The 18,690-nt window shown below is 36.2% G+C and overlaps 1 protein-coding gene across 1 annotated transcript in view; it reads left to right on the forward strand.

Annotated features, from left to right (window-relative positions):
- Positions 1 to 18,690, forward strand: part of DAPK1 (death associated protein kinase 1) — a 98,861-nt gene that overhangs the window by 62,779 nt on the left and 17,392 nt on the right. The window contains exons 6-18 of the mRNA XM_015849289.2: positions 453 to 501; positions 641 to 667; positions 1,053 to 1,205; positions 1,355 to 1,400; positions 3,000 to 3,089; positions 4,289 to 4,381; positions 7,372 to 7,491; positions 8,624 to 8,722; positions 9,553 to 9,651; positions 11,165 to 11,263; positions 12,856 to 13,053; positions 14,132 to 14,329; positions 16,778 to 16,876. Coding sequence (XP_015704775.1) covers positions 453 to 501; positions 641 to 667; positions 1,053 to 1,205; positions 1,355 to 1,400; positions 3,000 to 3,089; positions 4,289 to 4,381; positions 7,372 to 7,491; positions 8,624 to 8,722; positions 9,553 to 9,651; positions 11,165 to 11,263; positions 12,856 to 13,053; positions 14,132 to 14,329; positions 16,778 to 16,876 — 1,370 coding nt within the window. The remainder of the gene's footprint in view (positions 1 to 452; positions 502 to 640; positions 668 to 1,052; positions 1,206 to 1,354; positions 1,401 to 2,999; positions 3,090 to 4,288; positions 4,382 to 7,371; positions 7,492 to 8,623; positions 8,723 to 9,552; positions 9,652 to 11,164; positions 11,264 to 12,855; positions 13,054 to 14,131; positions 14,330 to 16,777; positions 16,877 to 18,690) is intronic.

An 18,690-nucleotide genomic window follows, 5' to 3' on the forward strand; every position in this document is an offset into this window, starting at 1 on the left:
GGATGTGATCACAGTGAGGGATGGTGTGCTTCAGCAGTGACAGCAGTGATGGTGGGTCACCTCCACTGGTGTAGCTTTTTACAAATGTGGCATGCATTTTGTTCATTTCTGGTGAAAATGCATAGCAAATGATTGTGAATGCATTGAAAAAATAGTGTTTTGTAGCTGAGAATTTGCTCTCTCAAACTGTGTTATTCCACATCTGTTATAGTTTCCGCATATATAGGAAGGTACTAACTAATAACTAATATAATAGGAGGCACTAACTTTTTGTAATTTATGATATTTTAGAATTTAACTGAGCAGTTTGTAGCATTCATTCCTATTGTAAATATATGTTAAAGGTATTTAGTCTGTCAGCATCTTAGTTTATTATGTCTGACTTATATAATCTCAGGTTGAAATAGATTTCCTCATAGGCTATAATCTGATCTATCTATTTTCTCCTTCAGCTCCTGAAATAGTAAATTATGAGCCTCTTGGTCTTGAAGCAGACATGTGGTGAGTTACTAGATCTGATTTGAAATAAATGTTGTGGTTGTTTATGTGTTCTAAACTTGTGTTTTTCCTTTTCTTTCTCCATTTCTGTCCACGCTTCCTCACCCCTCTTTTTTTTTTTTTTTTTCTTTTTGTGTTCCAGGAGCATTGGTGTAATAACTTACATCCTGTAAGTATGAAAGTGTACGGGCAGTTCTTAGAATTGCTAGTTTTTTAATCTGTTCTCTGGGATTTTGGTGATGCCTATGCGAATCAACTAATTTTGATTGTGTAATGTGTTTCAAGTTGAATAATCATAAGAGCAGTATTATAATTATTGATTAGAATGGCCATTAGTGGGACTTGAGATTGCATGGGAAGCTGTCTTCAGATCTGTAGGTAATATTCTCTAAAACTGCATAGAAGCTTTTGCCCTGTTAAATCTAACCTTTCTGAAAATAGTATTTTATTTTCTCAAAGCAAGGGAAAAAAAGTTCATTTTCTGCTGTGGTTTGAGAGGGTTAACAGCTGTGTGTTTCAACATGTAATGTGAGGAGGGTTCTGTGTTTCTGCAGTCTAAGTGGTGCATCACCATTTCTTGGAGAAACCAAGCAGGAAACATTAGCAAATGTGTCTGCTGTGAATTATGAATTTGATGAAGAATTTTTCAGCAATACCAGTGACCTGGCAAAAGATTTTATACGAAGACTTCTAGTCAAGGATCCAAAGTGAGTTGTTCCTCTTGCATATACATTGTTGCAGCCTGAAATGTCTCTAATATTTCAAATTACAGAATATTGCACAATGTTAGTTTTTTTACTATATAGTATTTTCTGGTTTTTACTACCTGAGAAAATTCTCTTTCCTCCTGTTATAGGAAGAGAATGACTATTCAAGATAGTTTGCTGCATCCTTGGATCAAGGTGAGCATGTAATTCATTCTCTCTTCTGTTCTTCAATTGTTCTTCATTTCTTATTCCACTTTCACTTGCTAAGTTCTGTAACAAAGCCTTCAAACTGAAAATTGGTCTAATGGTTAAATGTATCTGCTTTTGTACTGCTTTTGTAGGCTATCTGTATGAAAGTATATAAACTAGTATATTTGAATTGTGGACTTGATTTACATATGCAATTTATGCAAGAAGAACATTTTATCATTAAGATAAAATTCATGTTCAACTAGAGAAGCTAGAGTTCAGACAGGACTGTACTGACAAAGATGCATTATCTCAATTTAGTCCCTTTGTTGTCTTCTAATCTCCTTATTTAGATCAGGCATAAAAGAGTCCTCTCTCTTCTATCCTTCTTCCCCCTTAAGACTGAAGGCAGCAGTTGATGTGGGGCAGTCCTCAACTTCCTTCAGTCTTCCAGTGATTGTTTTAGGACAAGCTATTGTAGCATTTCTAGGGTGAAAGGGAGAAAGTGGACCCATCACCGTTCTTAAAGTGTGCTCTAATACCTGCCATGGATTTTTTTCATTACCCTATCAAATTCTGATTATGAATAGTAAATGTCTTTAGCAGCAATGATTTCCCAAGCTTTGAGATTGCACTGTGACCTCTTCTCATGTTCCAGAGAACCAGTTCACAGTTTAGCACCCTAGGGCAGATATACTTCCACAGCAATATGCTGCAAAACTGCAGATTTGACTGGAAAAAATACCGATATTCTCTGTTCTCTGCTGACTTTTTCGTGTGTTAATCTTAACAAGTACAGATGTGAAGAAGACAACATATTGAAGTGATTTTTAAAACAGTAGAGCAAGCACTAAGTTTGTGTTTCACAGACACGTTTTCCACTCCTGCAGCAGGAGCCACTGTTTTGTGCCTTGCAATATTCCTTTATAATATTGACATTCCAAATATTCTCCTTCTGCCTTCTCCACTGTTCGTATTGTCTCTTACTTCTCATCACTACCTTTACCCATATTTCTCAGTAAAAATAATTTTAAGTACAGCATCGTGCTTTGCAAAGCTAGGTATGTTTCACTGGTGACTTCTGCTTAACATTAGCCTATGAGAAATGTCAAAGGCTGAGCTTACTGCATAGGTAGGTGGGATATAATTATTCTTTGGTTACAGCAGTGTCTATCTAATGACACTGAGATTGGAACAAAGTTTGACTAAATTCAGCCATAAAATTTTCCTAGAAGACATGTTTTGTGTAGGAAATGATACACAATTCCTCCATCAGTGTGGGACATAAAAAATTAAACTTCTTTTCAGAACGATAAATCTACATTCCTCGGCTTTTTGTTTTTCTTCTTTAAAATAAGAAACAAAAATACCCAACTTAGTATTTCATTGAATATTCTTAGATCTGGATTTTCCTTAGACTGTATTCTTAGGGAATTCCATCTGCATGCCTCACTACATCGTGGGTATTCAAATGCATGCTTACATTATAAAAACAGTGTAACAAAGTAATTATAAGTGGAAGTCTTACATAAGGGAAGATGCTTAATGAAAGTTCTGGTTGTAACTATGGGATATTTCACAGCTATATTTTACTTCTGCTCACAGCCTAAAGACAGTCAGCAAGCACTTAGTAGGAAAGCATCTGCAGTGAATATGGAGAAATTCAAGAAGTTTGCAGCTCGGAGAAAATGGAAAGTAAGTCATTCAATACATTTTCCAGTGCTGGCAATGTATAAATACAGTAGTGGTACCTGTTCCAGAAAAACATGCCTATCCTTTGTCATTTCGAATAGAGTATGAGTATAGTGAGACTTCCTTGCTAATGATCAGCACAGAAGTGCTCATGTGTGTGGAATGTTTATGTGCACATTTTTTTGTTGTTATCATCTATTTTGCTCACATTTATAAGAGGAAAGGCTCTCCTGGGTGTAGGTACATGTTTTTGTGGCAGTAATACAGGTAGATCAAACATATTTTAAGCAGGCCTCCCAGAATTCTTTGAACAAGTTATGCCAACACGCAGCAGAGTAGGAAGGAAGAAACAGTCTCTTTTGCAGAGGGTTTTTGCTCTTACACTGCCAGTGTATTTACAATAAAACATCATTTAATCTTCTCAGTAATGGGGGAAGGTATTAGCTGAAGTTGTTGATGAATTCAGGGAGCACTTCATGACAGTTCTTTCCTTCTGTTTGCACGCTAGGGAGTTCACACTGATTCTAAGCAAGGACTGACTGCTGTTTATATGAGGAGAGTGAAACATGACACAGCAGAAGTCTGTAATATTAGAAAAAGAGTTTTAATGATTTCAGTAGATGCCGGAAATAATTTTGCTAAGTCACTGAGCAAAAACAGAAACTATCCAAATATACATGTACTTCTTTTTTTTTTTTTTTTTTTTTTTTTCCCCACAGTGTAGTGTTTCTGTTTGGTAAATACCTATGGTGTTTATTAAACTGAAATATTAATTTCTTCCTTGTAGAAAATTGTAAGTATAGGAGTAACTTATTATATAGGTATATATCTGCATATTACAGTAACAGTTTAAGGGACTGTTGTCAATTAGTTCATGCCCAGTTAGGTTTCCTGTGTGTACATGCTTTGAAATCCATGCATTTAAATACTTTCCATGTTTTGCTCTGTATATGAATGGCTTTTTGAAATAGTACCAATCAAAAAATATTACATAGTTCTACTAGTGCAAATAAATAGCTTATCAGTATTATAGTTAAAGATTCAAATGCAGCTTAAAAGGGGATGGGAGAGAGGTTGGAATCAAACTTGTTTGTGTTGCTAATAGACAGTCTTTCTTGAAAAGCTCTGCAATAGCATTCTATCAAAGTATTGTTTTGATTTTTTTTTAATATAGTTTTTCTCTTATTTTTTTTAAAAAAAAGCAATCAGTACGCTTGATATCCTTGTGCCAAAGATTATCAAGATCCTTCTTGTCCAGAAGTAATATGAGTGTTGCTCGGAGTGATGATACTCTGGTAAGTGTATACTTATATGATTAGAAAGCCTTAACGTATATGACACAATGTTTTCTGAAATGGTTCTAACACAAATATTGGACAAAGTGTTCAGGATTAATAAATCCCCACATGTATGAAGAAATAGATTTTAAATCTACAGAGGTTAATTATCCATAGTCTGATCTTGTGCATGATACCAACTTTGAAATTTCATTTATCAGTTATCATACTGAGACTGATCAGTTTGTGTTTGACATTCATTTATCTCAGATTCTGAGTTTTATTCAGGAGGAATTTTAGTACTGTAGCAATTACAATGTGGAAAAGTTGCATTTGATTTTTTTCATGGCACAGTATAACATAAAATAATATTGTGGGTATTTTTAACAGAGCATTCAGAATTACTGAGCCTCCTCCGTAGATATGACAAATGGTAGACAGCAGTGTTAAAGTACGGATAGTACACAGTTATTTAAGGATGGAATTTTAGAGTCGTCAGTATTCAATTTTTGGGGTGGTATATATCTATTGGATTTTAAGTAGTAGCAATTTTAAGTAGTATGCTTTGAAATTACACTTTCTTGTAAATCCAAGGGCATCTTATTTATCTTACTCTCCATATTTTAATACAGGCTTCAGAAATCCCATCTGATTAGCAATAATGATATGTTTAGAGTTGGGTAACTTCATTTTTCCTGTTAATTAATAGGATCGTACTTTAAAAATTCCCCAAAGCCTCTTTTGTTCTTGTTATCTTCTTTGTGTCCCTCCTCTGTAACCCCACATACCTTTGTCTCCATTTTCTCCTATCTTTCTGCTTCCATGCTGCTTATTCTCTTTTTCCACTTTCCCCACTTCCCCCACCGCAGCTTATCAGCTGTCATTATGTCTTTCTATCCTAATGTTAGATTATAAAATTAAAAAAAAAAAAAAAAAAAGAAACCACAGTGTGAAGTAGATAAGTGGTTTAAATATTTGGCTCAGTGAATTTCAGTACTTGATGTAAAATAAAGTTATGTCTGCAAATATATCTAGGTTCACTGTTTATTTTCTAGATTCCTACCTGGTCCATATGAATGTATGAAAGGTGGATACAAAGTACCCCTCCTACAGCATATCCCTGGATAACACAAAACTTGATTCTGCATTTTGTATTTGTGTATATCTTTTCTTTTAGTGTTTTGAGCATGTTGGATAAGACCTTTAAGAACCTTGAGTCCAGTGATCTACCTAACACTGGAAAGTGTACCACTACTTCATGTCGCTTACACACTTTTCTTAAATACCTCTGGGGATAGTGATTCTACCACCTCCCTAGGCAAAACCTGACCACCCTTTTTTCTGAAGAAATTCTTCCTGATTTACAGTCTAAACCAATTCTTGAAAGGGGGGAGGGCACAACTTAATGCCATTGCTACATATTTTATCACTTGTCACCTTAGAAAAGTATTGACACTGTCTTCGCTACAACCTCCTGTCAGGTTGCTGTAGAGAGTAATGAGGTCTTCCCTCAGCCTCTTTTTCTCCTGACTACATAGCCCCAGTTCCCTCAGCCACCCCTCATGTGTCATGTTTTGTAGTCCTTTCATTAGCTTTGTTGTTCTTTTCCCATGCTTAGACAAGTCAGTACTCTTTTTATAGTAACAGGCCCAAAACTGAACACAATATTTACTATATTCTAGTGCCAAGTATAATGAGACAATCAGTTCTCTCCTGACCACCCTATTTCTGATATAGGCCAGGGCACCATTGGCATTCTTGGCCACCTGGGGACACTTCAGGCTCATATTCAGCTAGCTACTCATCAGCACCCCCTTTTCTATTAGGAAGTTTTTCAACCACTTTTCCTGAAATGTATACCACTGCACGTGGTTTTATGACCTAAGAGCAGCACCCAGCATCTTGCCTTGTTGAATGCCATACAGTTGAATGCAGACTGTTCATGTAGTCTATCCAGATCCCTCTGCAGAGCCTTCTTACCCTCAGAGAAGCAGATAACGTTCCTTCCCAATGTGGTGTCATCTACAAACATACTGAGAGCACACTCAGTAACCTCATCAATATTATCAATAAAGATATGAAAACTGACATTAATACTGAGCCCGTAGAGAACACCACCTGTGAACAGTTACCAACCAGATTTAACTCCATTCACAAAGACCCTTTGGACTCAGCCATCCAACTAGTTTTTTACCCAGTGAACTGTACATCCACCCAAGTCATGGGCAGCAAGTTTCTTCAGGAGAGGGTTTTGGGAAACAGAATTGAATGCCTTCCTGACGTCCAAGTAGACAATATCCACAGCCCTTCCCTCATCCACTAAGTGAGTAATGTTGTTGTAGAAGAAGAACAGATTAGTCAGGCAGAACCTGCCTTTTATAAGACCACGCTGACAAGGTCTGATCACATGATTGTCCTGTATGTGCCATTTGATGGCACTCAGGGTGATCTGCTCAATGACCTTCCCTAGCACCAAGATCAAACTGACAGGCCTATAATTACCCTATTCCTCCTTCCTGCACTTCCTGCAGGAGGGCATCACATTTGCTAATATCTAGTCAATTGGAAGCTCCTCAGTTAGACAAGACTGCTGGTAAATTTTTCAAACTGGCTTGTCTAGCACTTCAGCCAGCTCCATCAACACCCCTGAATAGATCCTATCCAGCCATAGCGATTTGTGCAGTCAAGTGGCGTAGTAGGCTTCGGACCATTTCCTTTTGGATACATGCATGTAATTAGTTCTGCTGGAATTAGTTCCTTGTCTGGAATCTCACTGAATAATGAGTTTATAGATTAAGAGTTACTGCACTAGAGGTGGTGTAAGGCTTTTTTGTGTGAATTTTTGAACAATGTGCATTTTATCTGTATGCTTCACAAAGGATTACTTTCAGCAGAAGACTTTAAAATTTCACTTCTTAAAAATTTTCAGTGTCTTGTCAACTGTTGAGTTGGAGAGGGGTTGTTTTTCTTGAAGCTAACAGTTTTTCTTCTTTGTCTTTAATTACAAGGATGAGGAAGATTCTTTTGTGATGAAAGCTATTATTCATGCCATCAATGATGACAATGTTCCTGGATTACAGCACCTTCTGGGATCTCTGACAAATTATGATGTCAATCAACCCAACAAGGTAGAGTGTGGGTCTGTGATGAGGTGGGCGGCAGACTAGCTCCAGCCCTGTTGAGTATATCAGTAATAGAAATGTAACATGAAATGAAAAAGAAATGTCAGGTGGATAGGGAATTATTCTGCCTTTCTTTAGGGAAAATTTTAATAAGTTCTGCCTGCAGTCTTCTCAGGCAACGTGAAAATGAAGCCTGAAATATGCTTCAGAAAAAGTACACCTTTGAAAAACTACTAATCAAATCTGTTTAAAAGAGCTTTTTTTATGGTAGAGATTAGCCTTTGCTTTAGTTTGCAACTGTTCCTTAGAGCACACAAACGTGGATGAACAGGTACAAATAACCAGACTGACAAACTAGCTTTGCAAAGCACTCTCAGAAACAAAAGTTCCGTACAGCACAAACGCAGTGTTAGATTGTGCCGTTCATTTTCAGAAAAAAAATGAATTGCTTGATGAAGAGTTTTAGTATCATGCAGCTGCTCAAGTGGGAGTATTTTAACTGAGCGCAGGAGACTGAGGTTCCATTGCTGGCTCTGCTTTAAACCTTGGATAAATCATCTCAACTTTGATTGTCAGTTTGTTTGGTTTTTTTTAATTATGTTTGTTATAGCACACTTAAAAAAGTATTCTTGAAGAGTAGTGAAAAATTTATTATTTTGCTGTGAAGGAGTCCTGAAACTTTCAAATAGGAATTTTTGCTCAAATGATGCAGTACTGTTTAACTTTCTAATATGTTGTTAGTGGGTTGTATCTTTGAGGTATTGTGGCCAAAAACTTAGATATTCTTTTTACCTTCTTTTTTTCTAAGCTATATGAAATGTAGCTATAAATTTTGAAGGGGATCATCTTTTGAAAACTGGGCTAATGAGAACTTAACATTATTATTCCTAATTTGAAAAGTGTGCCTTTAATATTCTATGTCGTTTAGCCAGTGTGACTTCGTCCCAAAAAAATGTGGAAAATTGATATGTTATAGTTGGACAGAGGGCTGAATTATTTACTGTACAGTATTCCCTAAAGAGTTATTTAAAATTGGACACCCAGAGAGGCCATTAACTGTCTTTCTTCTATTCCAGTCTCTGTTCTTAATACCTCAAAATGCAAATACATTATTTTTGCTTGTATTTTTCATTATTAGCATGGAACACCTCCACTACTCATTGCTGCTGGCTGTGGAAACATTCAGATGCTTCAGTTGCTTCTAAAGCGTGGATCCCGTATTGATGTCCAAGATAAGGTAAGAGTTCACTAGTCACTGTTTCTATGTAAGATTTTGGCTTTCAGTGCAGCTGTCAGATGACTTGCAATTCAGACAAGGCTGTACTGGAAATGAAAAAATGTTTGTTGTAGAGCTTGTCTTGTAAATTATTCACTAGTCTCTGTAGCAAAAAGAAAAAAGGCAAACTTGTAGTACCTTCATTTGTTATTAGTGCATCTACCCTCATTTTGATCACTTTATTAGCTGTGATAGTTTGAATGATACTATTCTTAAGATGTAGCTCTTGCTTATTTAAGTTTACTAAGTTAGTTCAAACTAGTGATTGCCGTAAATCAAAATGGTGAACTTAGTTTAGTATGAAATTATAAGCATACATTTCAGAGATGGGGAATGTCACAACTAAGATTCAGGTACTCTTTGCAAATAGTGTTTCTTCAAAATATCTTTGAGTGATCTGGGTCTCATTTAAAGTTAACTTGAAGTACTACCTGCTACCTAATAAATGGAATAAGCACAGCAGAAGTTTTTACCCAATGACTTCTCAATAATCTCTTTTGCAAGGGTGACGAGGATTATCCCTTGCGTAGTGTTAGTCATCCTATTAATTATCCTTGTACAGAGTGTAGTGGCTTTTTGGTATTGATATGTTCAGTTGCTAAACCAACTTGAAGAAAAAAAAGGTATATGTATAAAATATATTGATATAAGTGATGGGCCCAAATTTACTGTGATGAGCCTGATTTGCTCAGAGTATCAGTATACACATGTGTGCGTTTTTATCTTAGTAAATGTCTAAAATCAAAATTCTAAAGTGATTGCTGACATTAATAATAAAACATTTTGGGCAGGCTGGATCTAATGCGATCTATTGGGCTTCTCGACATGGTCATATAGAAACACTGAAATTTCTGAATGAGAACAAATGTCCTCTGGATGTTAAGGATAAGGTAAGAATAAAATTTCTTCTGTATTTCGTGGAAGTTTGCTTGATTTTTTTTGTTTGTTTTCATAAAGCTTTATCTTTGCAAAGAGAGAGGTCTTTGAATTGAAATGATTTTGAGCTGTGCTGTAATCTAAAGAATGTGTGTAGTGAAAATACTAAGTCACAGCCTGAAACAGCTGGTTGAGCCAACTCAAAGGAGCTCAGGTGCATGCAGTGCACCTGAGTGACCAGAAGGAGTGGAGCCAGGACTCACCCCCTCCCAGAACTCATTTATGAGTTGGCAGTGGAGGCATGTGTATCCTGCATGAGATTCCTGCCTACCTGAGGTAAGCGGATTTTTTCTTTTGTTTCTGCATTCACGGCTGTTGCACTGATGCTTTTCCTCACTTGCTGCAGCCTGGGACTCTGCTATCCTGCTGTCACTGCCATGTTTTCCATCACATTATAACGTTACAGAGTGACTGAATTTTTTAGTTTGGTTTTACAAGCTGACATATAGGGCTGTAATAACACAGCTTTTAAGTAGCTGAATGTACTGGATATTCTTCTGATGGATGTTAACCAAGTGTGCATATAAATGTGGTGAGTACATGGTAGGTAGGTGGAGAAGAACAAACCTAAATTAATTTTCACATGAACACTGGGTTTCACGTTGGAACTCAGGGTAAAATCGTGATTCTGTTTTTCATTCCTCTTGATTGAAAATCACTTTAGTCTGACAAATAGATTTGACTTTATGAAGTTGAATATAAAGAAGGTAAAGAACTTAGAGTTGATGAGCTATTAGCCTGTATCTTGCAGTTACTTCAGCAACGTTTCCCTGAGAAAGTAGTTGCTGTTAGAAGCTTATACCACAGCAATGTTTCCACACTAGCCAAAGCTCCAATACAGAGGCAGTTATTTCTGTGAAATGTGCTTTGATCGTGGAACTAGCAAAAGGAAAGGCATGCTAGTAAAATCAGTATTCCATTCCTGACAGAAATACTGTAAGAGGAGTTACACTGTTAGTAGAAGTACTGTTTCTATTTAATGTAATTATGACAAAAGTTTGCAAATTGTTTCATGCAATAACCAAAATATACATACAAAAGGATATAATGAAATGTTAGGCCAACTCCATACACGTATGGGTTAAAGTTGGGAGGGGTAGAAATACCTGGTTTCGGAGACAGTTATACACACATCAGTCACCTCACATTACTCAGAAATTCCATTATGGTTGTGATCTTCAGCAAATTAAATATGAAAGTAAGTTCTGGAAAAGGAATGTGTCAACAGGTTATGGGCTGATCCTGCCTAGTTCTGTGACTAGTGGGATGGAAATACCTTTTGTCTGGTGGTATCGTAACTGTCACATACAACTACAGTTTGCGAACTGGAGTCCTCAGCTAACTGTAGCTGTTAGAGTACAGGAAGAACAGAGTACCCCAAAGAGTATAGACAATCAAGCTGTACATAGTGGTGTAAATTTGGGGCAACATACGAAATTACACTGTTATGTTCTTTTGTAATTGCAGTCTGGGGAGACAGCTCTTCATGTTGCAGCTCGATACGGGCATGTGGATGTGGTTCAGTTTCTCTGTAGTGTTGGATCCAATCCAAACTTCCAAGATAAGGTGAAGTACTTTTTGATTTTTCTACAGAAACACAGCTTTAGTGGATGCGGTCAAAACTCTAAGCCTTTCCTTGCAGCCTCTGATACGTTTGAATTTCCTTTCAGTGTCTTAAGGAGGGCTGTAAGAAGAAAGGGCACAGACTCTTCAGCAGGGTTTGTTGTGACAGGATGAGGGGTTTCAAACTAAAAGATGGGAGGTTTAGATTGGGTATAAGGAAGAAGTTTTTTTTTACAGTGAGTGGTGAGGCACTGGAACAGGCTGCCCAGAGTAGTGATGGATCTCCTGTCACTGGAGATGTTCAGGGCCAGGGTGGACCAAGCTCTGAGCACCCTGCTATAGCTGTTTGTCACAGGGGAGTTGGACTAGATTGTCTTTCTGCATTGTTCCATGATTCTATGAATTTGGAAAAGACAAAAAATTCAAACTATGGAAGTTGTAATAAGCAGGTACTCAAAAACTGCTGTACTCAGAAAGCACAAATTAGCTTAGAAGTGGAAGTTTAGAGATGAAGAAACTTCATATCATGAAGGTCCAGCTAGTGGTGCATGCCCTATGAGTTCAGCTAACGCTTTTTATTACTTGTTGCTTTGATTTCAGCATCTTTTTTTTTTTATGAGGCATGAGAGATTTCAGAAGTGTCAAACACTGATATTTGTAAACAGGAGAGTTCAGAAGTGCTCCTGTAAAGATCCTTTTTTTTTTTTTTTTTTTCCTGTTAGCTCTGAACTGCCAAGTCTTGTAAAAAGACAAGAAATAAAAGTCTTAAGTGAGGAAAAAAACCCATACATCCAACCCAAAATTCACTGAAATTCTGTTGTGCGTGGATGTTGAGTTGTGGAACTAAAATCTGGCATCTTGTAGGGTCTATATTTCTATTGTTTAAGCAGAATCAACTTTTACTTCCTTTCTTAAATTTTTACAGAAACCTTGAATACAGCCCAGGTCTTCTGCTATCAGCACTAATTGTCTATTGTTATTAATCAAATACAGAAAGGATACTCCTTTGCTTAGAATTTATATTCTTTATATTTTTATAAAACATTTGAATTTCTTAATGATATTAAACATAATTGTTATAAAATACAGAGATAGTGGAAATGAAGTTTTGAGTCTTCCTTGGTTCAGACAAACAAAAAAGTGTCCCTCAAGCTGAAAGTCTTGTGAGATTTATCTGTTTAAGCCCCTTGGCATGCAAAATATGGATGTAGAAGGTGTTTATGAATGAAAATCATTTTTCAAATAGGAGGACCATGACAGCCACAATAGCATGGAAATGTCCAGACTATTATTACTCACAGAGTGTTGTCAACAGATGACCTTATAGTGAGAAATATGGACTTCCAGAATCTAGGTGATGATGCAGATCTAGTGCTTCATTGTAATCCCTTAGTGTGTCAGCAGGAACTACTTGAGAACGTCAGCATTTGAAATGATCCCCTATTTACAAGGCTTATATAGTAGACTGTCTTTTTTGTTTGTTTGTTTTTGTCCTTGCCATCTTGCTTTCCCTCTAAGTTAAGGAGGTGACTTGCCTCTTGTAGCATTTGTTTCTGTTTTTTTCATTGTGGGTTGTTTTTATTCTGTGTTGCTAGGAAGAAGAAACCCCATTGCATTGTGCATCTTGGCATGGTTACTACTCTGTTGCCAAAGCACTTTGTGAAGCAGGCTGTAATGTGAACATCAAGAACAGAGAAGGAGAAACTCCACTCTTGACAGCATCTGCTAGGGGATACCATGATATTGTGGAATGCTTGTCAGAACATGGAGCTGACCTTGATGCAACAGATAAGGTTAGTTATGGGTGAGTGATTTGCTTTTAGCAGGAATTGCCTCCAGAGTTCACAGGTGTCACAGAGCCATACCTCTGAACTGACTTTTTTGAATGCTGGGTGCTGGCATTCTTTTTTGGGATTTAGGATTTCTGAGCAGTTTCTACAGAGAATACGGATGGCTATACTAGTCTTTAAAGTTGCTAGCTGATTATTGTTACTTTAATTATTATTATTTTGATTATGCATTATCACCTTTATCAGTCATTGCCTTATGAATAATATTGAGGAACATGGAAGCACTGTAATTGTTAGTAGGCCATTTACTTAAAGAAAAACAATGAATTCAGTGTTTCCCTGTGATTCCCATGGGTTGGATAAGTCGTATTTGTTCCCAGTATACTAAAATCAAACTATTTAAAAATTCAGCTCCATTTGATCCAAAATCATGTTTTGTCTCTCACAATGTGATCCAAAAAAATAAAGTTTCAATTTCTTAGCTTATGCTATGCTTGTTCTCATAACTAGCTTTATTGGTGGTAGTTACAAACTTGTTGCTAAAGCATGTTGAATGCAATATTTTTGTTTTTTCCCCAAAAAGCAGTAAACTGATTTATTTTTTTCTTCCTTTCTTTATTTTTTTTCAGCGAAGTTGCCTGTAAGTTATTTCTCTGAGCAAGAAAGCTCTGTCTCTGAAGTTGCAGATCACTGAACAGATTGCTTGACTTTTTCATCCCTAACCTCTGTTAGTAAATACTAGTGTGATTTACAGTGCTGGGCTTGTTTTTTCAGTTAGTCACGCTCCCACTTCCCGGGGAAGTCTTCACTAGAGAATGTGTGTTTACATTTCATTCATTCCAATGCAAAGCCTGCTGGCTTAATAAAAATTTGCTTTCTACTTGTTGATCTGTTCTGACAGATATTGTGCATCACCCTGCTTCCAGCTCAGCCCTTCCCTTTTGCCTCCCCCAAAATATATATATATATATTTAATTCTGGAGGCAAGGAAATACATAAAATTACTGGAAAATGATTGTGACTTCAAAAAATACTTGGACTTTTATTTTTCCCTCACATCTTGGCTCTGTTGTGTTTTCAGGATGGTCATATAGCCCTGCACCTTGCTGTAAGAAGATGTCAGATGGAAGTAGTTAAAACCCTCATCAATCAAGGATGTTTTGTTGATTTCCAAGACAGACATGGCAACACTCCCCTGCACGTGGCCTGCAAAGATGGAAATGTCCCTATTGTAATGGCACTTTGTGAAGCAGGTTGTAACTTGGATGTTGCTAATAAGGTAAATGGCATATGGCACTGAACTGCTTTAAGAGGTCACCTATTGCATTAGATGATCTTCTCTACTTTGCTAGTCAGAAAATTATTTTTCCCTCATTTTTATATTTTAAAGTGGTCAGATGTAAAGCATTTGATGACTCATGCTGCAAACTTACCTTTTTCAGTTTAGTTCACAGATTAAAAATCCATGAAGTAGGAGCCGAAGTGAATTAATTACCACAGTGTACTCTGCTACTCAGCTCTAGTGTTGAAATCTGTGCCAGCCATCTTCCCTAGCCTGAATAGACATTTGTTTGATGTACTTTAATAATACTAAATTGCTTCAAAATTAAAGACTGATACATTTTTATTAAAAATCTTTAAATTCAGTACAGGTCTGCACTGTCATCTGAACAAGTGATAGAAAACAAGTGTGGATTCTGCTGCTGGTTATAAAAATGTTATATTAGCTGGTTTATGTTTTTCTTGAGTTCATTTATTAAAATATTAAAATAAATAATGACAAAACAATTGTACATGAATTCTCAGAATTAAAATGTTAAAAGTAAAACTATTTTCAAAAATTGTAGTTAGATGACTGAGGGAGGAGCTTTGGGGAAATTGTCCTATTGGTGATTCTTTCACTTACAAGTGACAATTATGGAAGTAATAAACGTTAAAAGATGTTGAATGTGATACCTCTTCATGGATTACTACCAGGTAAATATGTGAAATGCCAACTGATTGTAGTAATGGGCACTTTGCAAAGAGAAAGTTTCATTGCCTATCTCTGAATTTGGAGATAGTGCTAGTGCTTTCTTGGCTTCTTTTCTTGTGCTATTGCTGCAGGGTATGGGATAACTAAATGAGGTGCTATCCAGGTTTAACATTCTTGCTTTCCTCCGATGTATCTTTAGGTGAAAAATAAGTAAGCTGTTTGAGAAAATTTTCCTAAACTGGATTTGAATAAGTTTAAAGTCTGCTAATAGACTGCTGACATGCTGTATTTAGTTTTGAAGTCTTCTCTACTCTGTTGAATTTTTGTGCTTTTTTTGTGTGTGAATTTAAAAGTCTTTTTTTTTTTTTGAGACATCTTTATGTCATTAATTGTTAATTTATATTGTTAATTTATATATGATTCAGATATTGTAATTCAGTTTTTCTGAAAATATGCATATTCCAACAGAATATTATACTAATATTTCCACTTAGTATGAAAACTGACATTCTCTAAGTAAGCCAGCAAATTAAAGTTGTAGGTCTTCTTGCTTGAAGGTTGTCCAGTGAAATCTCTTGGCTTTAATAATTAAAATAATCAGCTGCAAAGTCAAGAATCTTACAGTAATGAGCTCTCTGATCTTGCCTCTGAGCTTAAATATGATGACTAAGCAGAGAATCTAAATTTAATTGCCGAGAACACATTTTGGGAAAGTGAGATAATTCAGCAAAAGGCTGGATTAGTACCTCTTTTCGTAACTGAGAATGCTCAGTTGGTTTCAGTAGCCTGGCCCCAAGCATACCATAGGGAAATAAACAGCCTTCAAGTGGTCAGTAGATGTGGGATCATAGCGCAGGAGCTGCAGTTAAAGTTTATGTCCTGCTAGTCTTTTAGGAGTCAAGTATACTGGAGTGGTTTTTAAGAACACACTTTATCTGAAAGATTGAGTAAAAATCTTATGAAATAAAGACATTTATTTCTACTTGTGCTTTTCAGCAGTGAGACCCATGATATGAGTAAATAAACTAAGGACCATCTGTCCTTGGTCCTCAAATCTGGCATTGTCCTGTGCATATCCAGTACCAGTTGAGGGCGCTGCTAGTTTCTTTCAAAGTCCATGCGCAGCAGAACATCATAAACATTTATTTGAGTTCGAGGAGTAAGCAGCTTTTCAGTTTATAGGTGCGTAAACTTAGCTTTGCTTTCAGGTACTCTTTTTGAAGTAAGCAAATGAATTTGGTTTGGAATGTAGGGTTAAAACAGGGAGAACAGTATTGAGAATATGAAGTAACAAGAGGAGATGATGAGAGGATTTACAAGTAATGCAAGGATTTGCAGTATACAGTAGAGTTATTTATGTTTTTAGCTATGAACGTAAAAAACCAGAAATGATTGATATTTTCATATCTGTCATCAGAAGAAATATTCCTAACCTTTTTTTTTGCTCTTTTCTCCAAATACTTTCATCACTTTCCTTTTGTCACTACAATCATAGATCCCTTCATGCACACTCCTTATGTTCATCTATTATTCCTTGCTAGGAGAACACTACAGAAACGTTATCTTCAGTAATGCTTGGTTTGAAATAAATTGAATCTACAGCTTTAAAGACTAGGGACTTTTTCTTAAAATTTTCATACTACCTTTGCGGTGTATCAGTACTTAATAATAAAACATATAATATGATTGTTAATCATAAACATTGGAATGATATTGTTTGTCTAATATGATCCTTTATTTTCTCCATGATAGTATGGAAGAACACCTTTGCATCTTGCTGCAAACAATGGCATTCTTGAAGTTGTCAGGTTCCTTTGTCTTACTGGTGCCAATGTGGAAGCTTTAACCTCAGTAAGTATTAAGACGATGCTTCATGCATGTTTTATATACAATAGTAGAAAATAAGTTAATCTCAAGGGAGAGAAGTGGTTAAATACAATTACATTTTGAAATGAAAAAGTAGTAGGGAGTAGAACATCTACAACTTGAAAATAATTGTTGTCAACTTGTGCCCTTCTTACAGCTGAATTTGAAACTAGGTACAGTGAAGCTACCACTTCATCTGTGGAGTTTATTGACTTAAAATTAGTTAGAAATACAGATAACATAATGTTATAATAGGCCACTGTTGTTAAGATAGGTAATCTCATACCTTGTACAGTTGCTGTACGGATGCTTAATGTGTATCCTGTTCAGTTTTTTGTTTTTTTGGAGAAGTTTAAAAGCTCTGTTTTCATGTCATAAATGTGTGGATACATGGAAGAGTTTAACTAGAGTGCAGGTATCTGTATAGAAACAAATGATTTATATCAGATTAATCAGTACTATTACTTGCAATTCACACCACTCAATATATTTTTTTTTTCTTAGCAGCAATGTCCTTACTGGCATACCTACAAAAGAAATATCTTTCTTCCTAAACACTTTATTGACTTGCCATGCATCCAAGGCATTGTATACACCTTTACCTGCCCACCCACCATGATTTATTTTTAGAAGAATTGCATTGTTTTATGCTGCCCCTTGCTTTAATCAGTGCATTCTGATCTGAAGTAACTGTTTCCCTGTATATTGAGATCACATGATTGTGATTTGGTTATTACCAACTCTGTTTTTCAAAGTTCTTATCCACTCAGAGTATCCCTGAGTCAATAAAAATGGAGAGAGGAGGAAGATTTCTATCTCATTTCCTTTAACTATTTGATGGAAATTACATTTTTGCTTTCCCATACACCAAGTGCTGTTTTTTTGGTTTTTTTTTTCTCTCTAAGTGTGTATCTCACATGACACATAGAAGCCTTTCAAAAGCAACCATTGAAACTGTGGGTTTAAGAAATTTAGTATCTAAAAATGACATTTGGAAAGCTAGGTTAGTTCCTCTATTAGTCAGTAACAAAATGTGCATGCAGTAGAGTTTGTGGGCATTTTACAACTTTTTATTTTTCTTTCTTTGTCTTTTTTTTTTTTTTTTTTTTTTTTTTTCCTTATTCTGTAATTCTCTTGTTAATAGTGTATACTGTGGAGGTGAGATATAGGGAAAAAAAGTGAAGATTAGGGGATTCATGATCTGTGTCAGCTTACTTATGACAAAATGACTATTCTGGTATAATTGTCCATCTATTCCTTGTCTTTCCAAGATAAAAGTAACTTTTATCTCTGTAGTTGTGAATGAGATGACAAAGTAAATAGTGCTGATGCTAACCCTGTCAGGAGGAATGCACCGCATATACATTAATCATAGAATAATAAAATGACTTAGGTTTGAAGGGTCATCAAACCAACCCCTGATGCAGGCAGGCTTGTCAACTGCTAATCAGTCTTTGGATTAGACTGCCTAGGGCCCCATCTAACCTTGAACATCTCCAGGGATAGGGCATCCATAGCTTCTCTTGTCAGCCTGTTCCAGCACCTCACCACCCTTGTAATGGAAAATTTTCCCCTGCATCTAACCTAAATCTTCTCTCTTCAGTTTAAAACCCTTCCCTCTTGACTATCTATCCATGCCGCGTGGATCAGTAGAGTTGCAAAGATTCTTCTCTTTGCTACATCTTTCTGAGGAAAAATAACTTTAAGAATCTTAGATGTTTCTTCAGTAAAATTGCAGATACCTTTAAAGTTTGGAAGGAATTTTTAAGGGCAAGATGTTTGTTCAGAATTAGTTACTT

This window comes from Coturnix japonica, chromosome Z (genome assembly GCF_001577835.2).
Source record: "Coturnix japonica isolate 7356 chromosome Z, Coturnix japonica 2.1, whole genome shotgun sequence".
NCBI lineage: Eukaryota > Metazoa > Chordata > Aves > Galliformes > Phasianidae > Coturnix > Coturnix japonica.